The 12,265-nt window shown below is 34.2% G+C and overlaps 1 protein-coding gene across 2 annotated transcripts in view; it reads left to right on the top strand.

Annotated features, from left to right (window-relative positions):
- arhgap42a (Rho GTPase activating protein 42a) overlaps window positions 1–10,652 on the top strand; it is a 32,803-nt gene extending 22,151 nt beyond the window's left edge. For both annotated transcript variants that reach the window (XM_073824099.1, XM_073824098.1), the window contains 13 exons: window positions 615–654; window positions 801–863; window positions 2,349–2,423; window positions 2,589–2,673; window positions 2,760–2,818; window positions 2,923–3,028; window positions 3,152–3,311; window positions 5,189–5,357; window positions 5,818–6,213; window positions 7,660–7,816; window positions 7,919–7,978; window positions 8,524–8,603; window positions 8,731–10,652. In XM_073824099.1, the coding sequence (XP_073680200.1) occupies window positions 615–654; window positions 801–863; window positions 2,349–2,423; window positions 2,589–2,673; window positions 2,760–2,818; window positions 2,923–3,028; window positions 3,152–3,311; window positions 5,189–5,357; window positions 5,818–6,213; window positions 7,660–7,816; window positions 7,919–7,978; window positions 8,524–8,603; window positions 8,731–8,819 (1,539 nt within the window). In that variant the 3' untranslated portion in view covers window positions 8,820–10,652. The remainder of the gene's footprint in view (window positions 1–614; window positions 655–800; window positions 864–2,348; window positions 2,424–2,588; window positions 2,674–2,759; window positions 2,819–2,922; window positions 3,029–3,151; window positions 3,312–5,188; window positions 5,358–5,817; window positions 6,214–7,659; window positions 7,817–7,918; window positions 7,979–8,523; window positions 8,604–8,730) is intronic.
- The last annotated feature ends 1,613 nt before the right edge of the window (window positions 10,653–12,265 follow it).

Genomic DNA, 12,265 nt, shown 5'->3' with positions numbered 1-12,265 from the left:
ACTCTGCTCTCGGTTTGATTAACATATGTTGATTTATAGTAGAGTAACTTTATGACTTCTTGAAATCCTGTAAGAGACAATGAAGGGTGCCAATACATTTTCTTGGCTCAATCATTGGCACAAATTGGGAGTATCTATTTTGCTGACCAATGACAGACAGGGAAACCCATTTAAACCATTCCTTTTTTTTTCTTTAGACCACTGTCTCCCTTTTTGCATTTTAGACACGTAATTGTTATTATACAGGCTCTTTGAACTCCAGGCAGTGGATAGTGTACACATGGACAGGAAAAAGATGACAGCTGAGAATTTACACTTCGCTAATGACTCTTTGTTTTGACTCTCATTCTGTCAGCTGTAGTTGATTGTCTTCAACTCATTTGACCCTCATTACGCTGTTACTATTTAGCTGAGTTTCTGAGTTTTCTTATATACAAAGGATTATTAGTGCATGTATGTTTATATTGTGAAACTATAAATTGGGTTTTGTATATTCGTCCCTATAATTTATTTTCCATGGAGAGATACGGATTATGCAATATAATGCATTAATGTATATGCTTTAAATGGCATTCATCTTTGGTTTGGTATAAACACATGCCGATTTCTTCTAGATTTACACCCTTCCAGCACTTCTCAGCAAGAAAGAGGAAAGTAAGTTCATCTATTTAATTGTCATTCAGATGTATACAGTGAGATGAACGGTTTCATTTGGCCATGTGCATGTTAATTCATAAGACAAAAATAGTTTGCCTGAATTGGCCTCGTATTTATAACATATAAACTCTATGTGCCCACAGCATTCCTAAATGAAGCAGGCTTCAATTTTGTAAGGAAGTGTATAGAGCTTGTGGAAACAAGAGGTGAGTCTCTGCTTTAACCTTTACCTTAACCTTTTTTGATGCAGTATATGACATATTATGACTTATGTACATTTATGTGCGATTTTGTGCATTACCATTCAAAAATTTAGGGACAATAAGATTATTTTTTGAAAAAAATGTATACTTTTATTCAACAATAACAAATTAAATTGATTAAAAGTGACAGTAAAGCCCTTTAAAATGTTATGATATAATATAATATTATGTTTTTCACAATATGTTAATATTGATGTTTTCACTTTTATTTTGATCAAATAAATGCAGCCTTAATGAACATAAGAGAATTTTTTCAGAAAAAAATCTTACTGACACCAAACTTTTAAATAATGGTGTATCTCTGAACAAAAGTATGAGTTTCATTGCAGTAACAAAATTAAATTCATTCAGTAATGATAAATAATGTACACTACCAGTCAAAAGTTTTTGAACAGTAAGATTTAAGTCTTTTCTGCTTACCTAGCCTACATTTATTTGATCCAAAATATGGCAAAAACAATACAATTTTAAATGATTTTTACTATTTAAAATAACCATTTTCTATTATATTTAAAATGTGTTTTATTCCTGTGATCAAAGCTAAGTTTTGCATCATTATTTCAGTCTTCAGTGTCACATGATCCTTCAGAAATCATTATAATATGTGACCCTGGACCACAAAACCAGTCATAAGGGTCAATTTTTGTTTATTGTGATAGGACAATATTTGGCCGAGAGACAACTATCTGAAAATCTGGAATCTGAGGGTGCAAAAAAATCTTAATATTAAGAAAATCGCCTTTAAAGTTGTCCAAATGAAGTTCTTAGCAATGCATATTACTTATCAAAAAGTTTTTAAATATTTACAGAATGTCTTCATGGAACTTATATCCTATTTTTGGGGTTTTTTTTTTGCATAAAACAAAAATTGATAATTTTGACCCATATTTTTGGCTATTGCTACAAATATACCCCAGCGACTTATGACTGGTGGTCCAGGGTCACATATGATGATGCTAAAGACATTTATAATGTTACAAAAGATTTATATTTCAGATAAATGCTGTTTTTCTGAACTTTCTGTTCATCAAAGAAACCTGAAAAAAGTCAGCAAATCAGAATATTAGAATAATTTCTAAAGGATCATGTGACTTGAGTAAGGATGCTAATTCAGCTTTGAAATCACAGAAATAAATTACATTTTAAAATATAGAAATAACTAGAAAACAGTTATTTTAAATGGTAAACATAATTCAGAATTGTACTGTTTTTGCTGTACTTTGGATCAAATAAATGCAAGCTTGCTCAGCAGGAGAGACTTCTTTAAAAAACAGGAAAATCTTTTGACTGGTGGTATATTTATCTTGTATACAGCTGGTGTATTAATTTATTAATGAATTAGACATTTTGGTATACTGACAGAATATTTTTATCTCTTCATTCCATTTATTTTGTGCTTATAATATAAAAAATGTATTTTTCCTTTAGGCATTAACACAATGGGGCTGTACAGAATAGGTGGAGTTAACTCTAAAGTCCAGCGACTGATGACCTCAGTATTTGGTACAGTAAACTTATGTACATGAAGAGTTTAATATAGTAATTGTATTGTGTTGTTTAAAAAGTAATTTGTAATCTGTTAGAAATACACATTATTTACAGTAACCTTTAGCAGATGTGTGTTTGAAGCTAAATTCCATTTAATACAAGTTCATTTGGCCCTTCCAGCGGCCAAAGCTCCTGCAGATTTGGACCTTGACCCAGACACCTGGGATAACAAGACCATCACCAGCGGCTTGAAGAATTACCTCAGGTTTGTAAATAATCCCCATAATCTTTCATTTTTAAAATGGCATGTTATCAAGGAAAAAATGCAAAAAGCTATTTTGTTCTCTACAGGTGTTTGGCAGAACCCCTCATGAGCTACAGACTCCACAAAGACTTCATCATGGCAGTCAGTGAGTTCTAGGATGTTCTTTGCTCTTTTAACTACTCATCACCATGTCTGTCTGTGACTTGTTTATTTAATGATTGGATGTCTGTGTTTTGTTTTTATTTCTAGAGTCTGATGATCAGAACTACAGGGTCTGCGCCGTTCACGCTCTCGTCCACAAGCTCCCCGACAAGAATAAAGAGATGCTGGATATTCTGATAAAACATCTACACGTGTACGTCACTCTGAAACTTAGAAACTGCACGTCTAGTACATTTGCTCATGAGTGCACTTGAAATTCCACAAGGTGATGCTAAACAGGGTGTTTGTGAAACTGTGTTTCTGCTGTTTTTGACAGGGTTTCCACACATAGTCAGAAGAATCTGATGACCGTGTCTAACCTGGGTGTGATTTTCGGACCAACACTCATGCGCTCTCAAGAAGAGACAGTTGCTGCCATGATGAACATCAAGTTTCAGAATATTGTGGTAGAGATCCTCATAGAAAACTACGACAAGGTGATTAAGCAAGCATGTTGATAGAGGAACAAGGATTAGTTTACTCCAAAATCAAAATTCCCTGACAATTTACTCACCCCTATGTCATCCAAGATGTTCATGTCTTTCTTTTTTTCAGTTGAAAAGAAATTTGTGCAGGTTTTTGAGGAAAACATTTCAGGATTTTTCTCCATATAGTGGATTTCAGTGGGAGCCAGCAGGTTGAAGGTCCAAATTACATTGTCAATGCAGCTTCACAGGGCTCTACACGATCCCATAAGATAAGGGTCTTATCTAGTGAAACGATCTGTCATTTTCTAAAAAAAAATGTTATATACTTTTTAACCACAAATGGTAGTCTTGCACTAGCTCAACTTTTACCAAGCGAACATGCAAAGAAAGTCAAACACCCTTTACAAAAAAGGTAAAGCATCAATTTCAGACAATTTAGAAGAACTGAGATGGAGTTTTTCACCCTAGCCTACCTTTTTCAACCAAAGTACACCAAAATAACACAAAAATAAACCACGCGGGACTTTTCCAACGTGATTAGTAGACATCGCAGAGTTGCAAGATGGGCATTTGTGGTAAAAAAAAAAGTATATACTTTTTTTTTTTTTTTTTTTTTTTTTTTTTTTTTAAGAAAATGACTGATCATTTCACTAGGTAAGACCCTTATTCCTTGTCTGGGATCGTGTAGAGCCTTTTGAAGCTGCATGGAAACTGCAATCTGGACCTTCAATCCGTTGGCTTCCATTGAAGTCCACTATATGAAGAAAAATCCTTGAATGTTTTCCTCAAAAACTTAAATTCTTTTCGACTAAAGAAGGAAAGACATCTTGGATGACATGGGGGGTCAGTAAATTAGCAGAAAATTGTAATTATTGAGTGAACTAATCCTTTAAATAAAAGATGATAATTTCTTATCTGAATATCCTTACAAGGCTTTTCAACAGGGATGCACCAATATTACAGCTTTGGATGATATTTAATTTATGTCACGGCCAATAACAAATAAATAGACAATTCTGTTTAAACTGTTTAAATTCAACTAAAAATGTCTAATACTAAAATCAGTCATTTTAAAATATGTAAGTGAATTTATGCATCACAACATAGTGGACAGTATCAGATATTAATTTTGAGATTTGCTAAAGATTACATTAAATTGTTACTAAATTATAACTTTTTTTTTAAGTGAACATTATATGCTACCAGAGGTAAAAATGAATAGATGAATACATAAAAGCAATAAATATATCAATTCTAAAAAAACAAATAATGTAAAATCAATATAGAAACATTTGTTTTTGAAAGAAATTAATACAGCAAGGACACAATTAATTTATCAGAAGTGACAAAGTTACAAAATATTTCTATATCAAATAAATCCTGTTCTTCAAACTTTATATTCATCAAAGAATCCTGAACATTTTGTCAGTTTCCACAAAAGCTTTTCCAGCACAACTTTTTTCAACATTGATAATAAAAATAAATATTTCTTGAGCGCCAAATCAGCATATTCGAATGATTTCTGAAGGATCGTGTGAGACTGAAAACAATAATGGCTGTTGAAAATTCTGTTTTGCTATCATAGGAATCCATAACACTTAAAAATAAATAGAAATAGAAAACCGTTATTATAAATTGGAATAATATTTCACAATATCACTTTTATAACTGTATTTTTGATCCAATAAACACAGCTTTAATTGACCATAAAAGACTTCAAAAAAATCAACCCCAAACTTCAGAACGATGTGTATGTCCAGTAACAACCAATATGGTAGAGATATATTGTGCATACCTCCTTTTTAACTCCTTTATCTTTGTCTAATGCTCAATCTGATGTTTTTTGGCTGGATCAAAAACACTCTTTTTGTCTTTTTTTTTCTTAGATATTTCATCAAGCTCCAGACCCTAATGTCCCTCTGCCGCAGCCTCAGTCTCACTCTCAGTCTCGTGCCAGTGCCAGTGCCCGTCGCAGCAAAGCCATTTGCCTGTCCTCAGGGTCTCGCAAATCCAGAGGCCTGTATCCTCCCACCCTGTGCCTGGCTGATGCTGACAGTGAGTGTCTCCAAAAATGTGACCTTGGACCACAAAACCAGTTGTAATGGTCAATTTTACATCATCTGAAAGCTGACTTTCACTGATGTATGGTTTGTTAGGATGGGACAATATTTGGCCGAGATGTAACTATTTAAATATGTGGAATCTGAGGGTGCATAAAATCAGAATATTGAGCCTTTGAATTTGTCCAATTGAAGTTCTTAGCAATGCATATTACTAATCAAAAATTAAGTTTTAATAATTATGGTACGAAATGTACAAAATATCTTCATGGATCTTTACTTAGCCTAATGATTTTTGGCATAAATAAAAATCGATAATTTCGACCCATGCAATGTATTTTTGGCTATTGCAACAGATATACCCGTGCTACCCAAGACTAGTTTTGTGTTCCAGGGTCACAAATAGCCATTAGCCTCTCTATTAGAGTATCAGCCTAACCCCATCTCTTCATTAGGTGACACGTTCAGCAGCAGTCCGAGTAGCACTCCCATGGGCAGTATGGAGTCTCTCTCATCCCACTCTTCAGAGCAGAACAGCTGCTCTAAGACGGGCTCCCCGTCACGTAACAAACATAAGGTGTCAGGGAGTCTGTGCTGGACCACTTCATCTCCCTCCTCCAACGGGCCCAAAAGCTCCGCTTGCACCACCAGCCCCGATTCCAGCTCTAAAGAGGATGCCAACAAGACTGATGGAGAATGGGAAGAAGCGCTGAGCACAAGTCCAGGTGATCGAAGCTCTCCAGCTTCAGAGCTCCTTCAGAGATCCCTAGGAGAGACACTGGAGGATCATCGGGAAGAACGACGCAGTCTGTCCAGCTGCTCTTCTCTCACTTCACTCCACATTTCTGAGGGTAAGAACGAATAAGTTTAGCTGCATTTTTACGCAGTGTATGGGCATTTCAGTACTCCAGTATTTTAATGGCCTTTAACATGGCCTTCTGAAATGAAGTGATCAACATGATTTATCAACCAAAGATGGTTTGTGTGAAGTTTGCATACACCTTGAAGATGTTAATTATTTTATCAAAATAGGAGGGAACATACAAAACACGTGTTATTTTTTATTTAGCACTGACCTGAATCAGATATTTCACATATAAGACGTTTACCTGTTCAAAAGTTTACATACACTTGATTCTTAATACTGTGTTGTTACCTGAATAATCCACAGCTGTTTTAATTGTTTAGTGATGATTGTTCATGAGTCTCTTGTTTGTCCTGAACAGTTAAACTGCCCACTGTTCTTCAGAAAAATCCTTCAGGCGCCACAAATTCTGTGCTTTTTCAGCATTTTTGTGTTTTTGAACACTTTGCAACAACGACTGTATGATTTTTAGATTCATCTTTTTACACTAAGGACAACTGAGGGACTCATATGCAACTATTACAGAAGGTTCAAACACTCACTGATGCTTCAGAAGGAAACGCAATGCATTTGAATTTAAATATCAGGGTAAATTTAACCTTTTTTGTCTTCTTGGAAACTTAAGTATCTTCTGCAGTACTAAATGAAAAAATATATTTAGGCAATATAAATTTTTTTTACACATCCTTATACATATCTTCATTCTGTTCAGAAGTTTACACCCCTGGCACTTATTGCATTGTTTTTGAGCATTTGAACCTTCTGTAAAAGTTGGCTATGAGTCAGTCAGTTGACCTCAGTGTGAAAAGATGAATCTCAAAATCATACAGTCATTGTAGGAAAATACAAATACACAAAAATGCTGAAAAACCAAAGAATTTGTGGGACCTGAAAGATTTTTATGAAGAACAGCGGGCAGTTTAACTGTTCAGGACAAACAAGGGACTCATGAACAGCTATCACTAAACCAAACAACAACAACAACAACAACAACAACAAAACAACTGCGCTGTGGATCATTCAGATAACAACACAGTATTAAGAGTCAAGTGTATGTAAACTTTTGAATGGGGTCATTTTAATAAATTCATCTGTTGTTTTCTCTTGTGGACTATATGTAAACGTCTTTAATGTGAAATATCTTATTCAGGTCAGTACTAAATTAAAAATAATATGCGTTTTGGTTAAATAATTAACATTTTGCATTTTATTTTTACAGCTATGCATTTATCAGATGCTAGCTATTCAAAACAACGTACAATACCGGAACATGAGCACTTTGTTAGAGTAAAACCAAACAAACCGCATGTGTGAATAAAAACTGCATCAGCGGAACTCATTCTTCCGGCAGTTTTGCACTGAATTTCTCCTCAAATATGACTGACGTATATCTGTCAGTCAGTAATGTGGTCAATTTTTTGGTGTCGCTCAGGTTTCAGAAGCTGTCACGGCTCTATTCAGAGCCTGGTGTCACGAAGTCAGAGAGACAGTCTCAAGTCCCTCCAGCTGCCGGAGCTTCCTCCTAAAGAGACGCTGAGGTACAAAGCTGACTCCTCGGCCAGCAATGGCTACCAGAGACCGGGATCTGTGTAAGCAAGAACCTTCACACTGATCTTGTCATAATGTAAAATCAGTTTGTTACACTGATCTCAGTTGGTGAATCACCTGCACCATGCTTTTTCTTTCGCCAGTGTGGCCTGTCGTGCAGCAATCTTTGAGAGTCCTGTGATTTCCCAACCCACAACGGGAAGGTAATGAGTTAGACTAAGAGTATTATTAAGTTTTACTTACTCTTATTACTTATTTCCAGGCCAAAATGAAATCTTCGCAGTGTCTAGCTGAGTAAGACAATACCTCATGTTGTTCCAAACCCGTTCATCTTCGGAACACAAATTAGGATAATTTTTATGAAATCTGAGAGCTTTCTGACCCTCCATAGACAGCAATGCAACTGACACATTCAAGGCCCAGAAAGGTAGTAAGGACATCGATAAAATAGTCTGTGTGACATCAGTGGTTATCATTTAGTGCTTTTTCCTACCATTATTTGCAAATGATAAAATATTGATCACAAAAATGTGACATAAAAAGTACAGTTGGTTAGTGAAAACATCAAGTAAATGTTTGCAGACTCTTTTAAATGACAGGAACTCAAATGTTGCGTAATATGAATTTCTATTTCCTGTACTAAGAACAGCCAAAAGGGCTAAAAGATAAGTGTGTGGTGTTGATTTTTTCACTGATGTAAGTAAATTTCCGCAGTTGTCTTGTGTGTAAATCTCTGGTGTTTTTACAGAGAGGCTAAAGCCCTGTATTCCTGTCAAGCGGAGCACAGTCATGAGCTGAGCTTTCCTCAGGGGGCGCTCTTCTCCAACGGTAACCACACGCTCTCTTTAAAACTGCATGTTGTGTAGTTTCTAAGGATACAGTTTGAGCAGTATTTTACTTTTATATGGAAACTGAAGTATTTGACTCTTTACTTTTTGTCTTCATGTCCATGCAGTGTATGCCTCAGTGGAACCAGGATGGCTCCAAGCGACATATGATGGCAGAACCGGACTCATCCCAGAAAATTATGTGGCATTCCTCTGATGGGGCTGGAACAGGCAAACGCAAAGTCCATGGTATCCATGGTATTCATTTCTGCAAAAAAGGGATCATTTTTATGTACAGTTGAAGTCAAAAGTTTACATACACCTTGCAGAATCTGCAAAATGTTACATTGTTTTACCAAAATAGCAGGGATCATACAAAATACATGATATTTTTTATTAAGTACTGACCTGAAGAAGATATTTCACATAAAAGATGTTTACATATAGTCTACAGGAGAAAAATGAATGCCTGAATTTATAAAAATTACCCTGTTCTTAATACTGTGTTGTTACCTGAATGAACCACAGCTGTTCTTTAGAAAAATCCTTCAGCTCCCACAAATGCTTTGGTTTTTCAGAATATTTGTGCATTTGAATCCTCTCCAACAATGACTGTACGATTTTGAGATCCATCTTTTCACATTGAGGACAACTGAGGGGCTCATATGCAACTATTACAGAAGGTTCAAACGCTCACTGATGCTTCAGAAGGAAACATGATGCATTTAATAGCTTCTGAAGGGCAGTATTAAATAAAAAAGATATGATATTTAGGCAAAATAAGAAAAAATTTACACATCTTCATTCTGTTCAAAAGTTTTCACCCCCAGCTCTTAATGCATAATTTTTCCTTCTGAAGCATCAGTCAGCATTTTAACCTTTTGTAATAGTTAATAGTCCCTCAATTGTCCTTAGTGTGAAAAGATGGCTCTCATTTTGCTAAAATAATTAACAGTTGGCAGATTCTGCAAGGTTTATGTAAACATGACTTTAACTGTAAATTTCTTACTGTATGTAAATAGTTTTACGTTATAACATGTAACGTTTAATATTATAACCAGATTATTAACTGTTGCATATGTTCAAGTTTATTCTGGATGTAAAAATCACCTTTGTCTTAAAGGTATTGTAGATTTTATTACCACCTAGGTACATGTGGTTGACTGTATTAACACATTTCTTTATTTATATGTGGCCCACAATGCTAATGGGCTCTGATATTTCAAAACTGTAGACATGAGCTCATAACACTCTGATCAGTGTTGCGGTACGGCTCTGAAGGAAACTATAGATTTGTATTATATCAAGGGAGAAGTATACCTGCACCATATGCGTTAAGTAGCTACTATAGTAAACGGCAGAAGGTAATGACATTTGTGGAGGCTTTGTTTTCAGTGATGCCAAAAGGTGAATTAAGTTTGGTGGATGCAGGTCATCTTTCATTTCAGTATTTGCTGAATCTGTTTGGTGAAACAATTTTCAAAATGAGTTGGCACTCATTGTTATTCCATACAATTTCAAAAGGTTCATTGGAAAGTAGAATACAAAGAACCATTTTATGTCCTTAACATTATTCTTCCAAATCTAAACTAAATGCGTCTTGAATGAACTGACTTTATGAGCCAAAAATGTTTCTTATATACTGCAAATGTATTTTATTATACTAATGTACTGTCAGTTTTGTGGCGTTTTTTTTAAAACGATGAAACTAAAAGTGCGCTTTAGACATTTCAGCTTATACTGAATATATTTGTTGAGTGTAATATAATGGATTTTTTTTTCTTATTAATGAAGTACAATCAAAAACAGGAAAATACTTCTGACAGTGTTAAAGTTGTAAAGTTTGTCTTAGTTATTAGTTCTAGTTTGTGCTCACAAAAATGCAGTTGTTCACGTAATGGTTCTGCTGTATTTCATTTTACACTGGTTTAGCATGTCTATATGTTGAAATGGAAAAATTTATTTATGTTATACAGATTGTAATACTTATTAACATCATTTACAAAGTAATTTAATGTTTGGTAATTTTCTGATAAAGCATTTTTAACTATTAAAATGTCAGTTTATTTACTGATTGGGCTCCTTTGGTTGTGTTGACCCCCTGTCTGTCTGTCTGTCTGTCTGTCTGTCTATCTATCTATCTATCTATCTATCTATCTATCTATCTATCTATCTATCTATCTATCTATCTATCTATCTATCTATCTATCTATCTATCTGTCTGTCCATCTGTCTGTCTGTCCATCTGTCTCTTTCTGTTTCTATCTATCTGTCTGTCTGTCTGTCCATCTGTCTCTTTCTGTTTCTATCTATCTATCTGTCTATCTGTCTGTCTGTCTGTCGTTCTATCGTTCTATCTATCTATCTATCTGTCTATCTGTCTGTCTGTCGTTCTATCGTTCTATCTATCTATCGTTCTACCTATCTATCTATCTATCGTTCAATCGTTCTATCTATCGATCGTTCAATCGTTCTATCTATCGATCGTTCTATAATTCTATATATCATTCTATCATTCTGTATGTCATTCCATCTTTCTATCGTTCTATCTATCATTCTGTCTATCATTCTATCTATATCATTCTATCTATCGTTCTATCATTCTATCGTTCTATCTATCATTCTATCATTCATTCTATATCTATCGTTCTATCTATATATCGTTCTATCTATATCATTCTATCGTTCTATCTATTCTATCATTCTATCTATCATTCTGTCTATCATTCTATCTATATCATTCTATCGTTCTATCATTCTATCTATATCTATCGTTCTGTCTGTCATTCTGTCTATCATTCTATCTATATCATTCTATCTATCGTTCTATCAATCTATCTATATCTATCGTTCTGTCTATCATTCTATATCATTCTATCTATCGTTCTATCATTCATTCTATATCGTTCTGTCTATATATCATTCTATCTATATCATTCTGTCGTTCTATCTATCTATCATTCTATATATCATTCCATCTTTCTATCGTTCTATCTAACTCGTTCTATCGTTCTATCTATTCTATCTATCATTCTATCTATATATCGTTCTATCTATCATTCTATATATCATTCCATCTTTCTATCGTTTCTATTTATCGTTCTATCATTCTTTATATCATTCTATCGTATCATTTTATCTATTCTATCTATAATTCTATATATAGTTATATCATTCTATCTATATCTATCTTTCTGTCTATATCTATATCATTCTATATATCATTCCATCTTTCTATCGTTTCTATCTATCGTTCTTTCTAACTATTGTTCTATCATTCTATCTATTGTTCTATAATTCTATCAATATCTATCTATCGTTCTATCTATTTATATATCGTTCTATCATTCTATCTATTTATATACCGTTCTATCTATATCGTTCTAACGTTCTATCTATATCTATCTATCATTCTATCTATCTATATATTGTTCTATCTACAGTACAGACCAAAAGTTTGGACACACCTTTGAACCAAAGTTTTCTTTATTTTCATGACTATGAAGATTGTAGATTCACACTGAAGGCATCCAAACTATGAATTAACACATGTGGAATTATATACATAACAAAAAAGTGTGAAACAACTGAAAAGATGTCATATTCTAGGTTCTTCTTTTGCTTTGATTACTGCTTTGCACACTCTTGGCATTCTCTTGATGA

The sequence above is a fragment of the Garra rufa genome, chromosome 19 (genome assembly GCF_049309525.1).
Source record: "Garra rufa chromosome 19, GarRuf1.0, whole genome shotgun sequence".
In the NCBI taxonomy this organism is placed as follows: domain Eukaryota; kingdom Metazoa; phylum Chordata; class Actinopteri; order Cypriniformes; family Cyprinidae; genus Garra; species Garra rufa.
The sequence above is the reverse complement of the archived record's forward strand: the minus strand, read 5'-3'. Positions and strand labels throughout refer to the sequence as shown.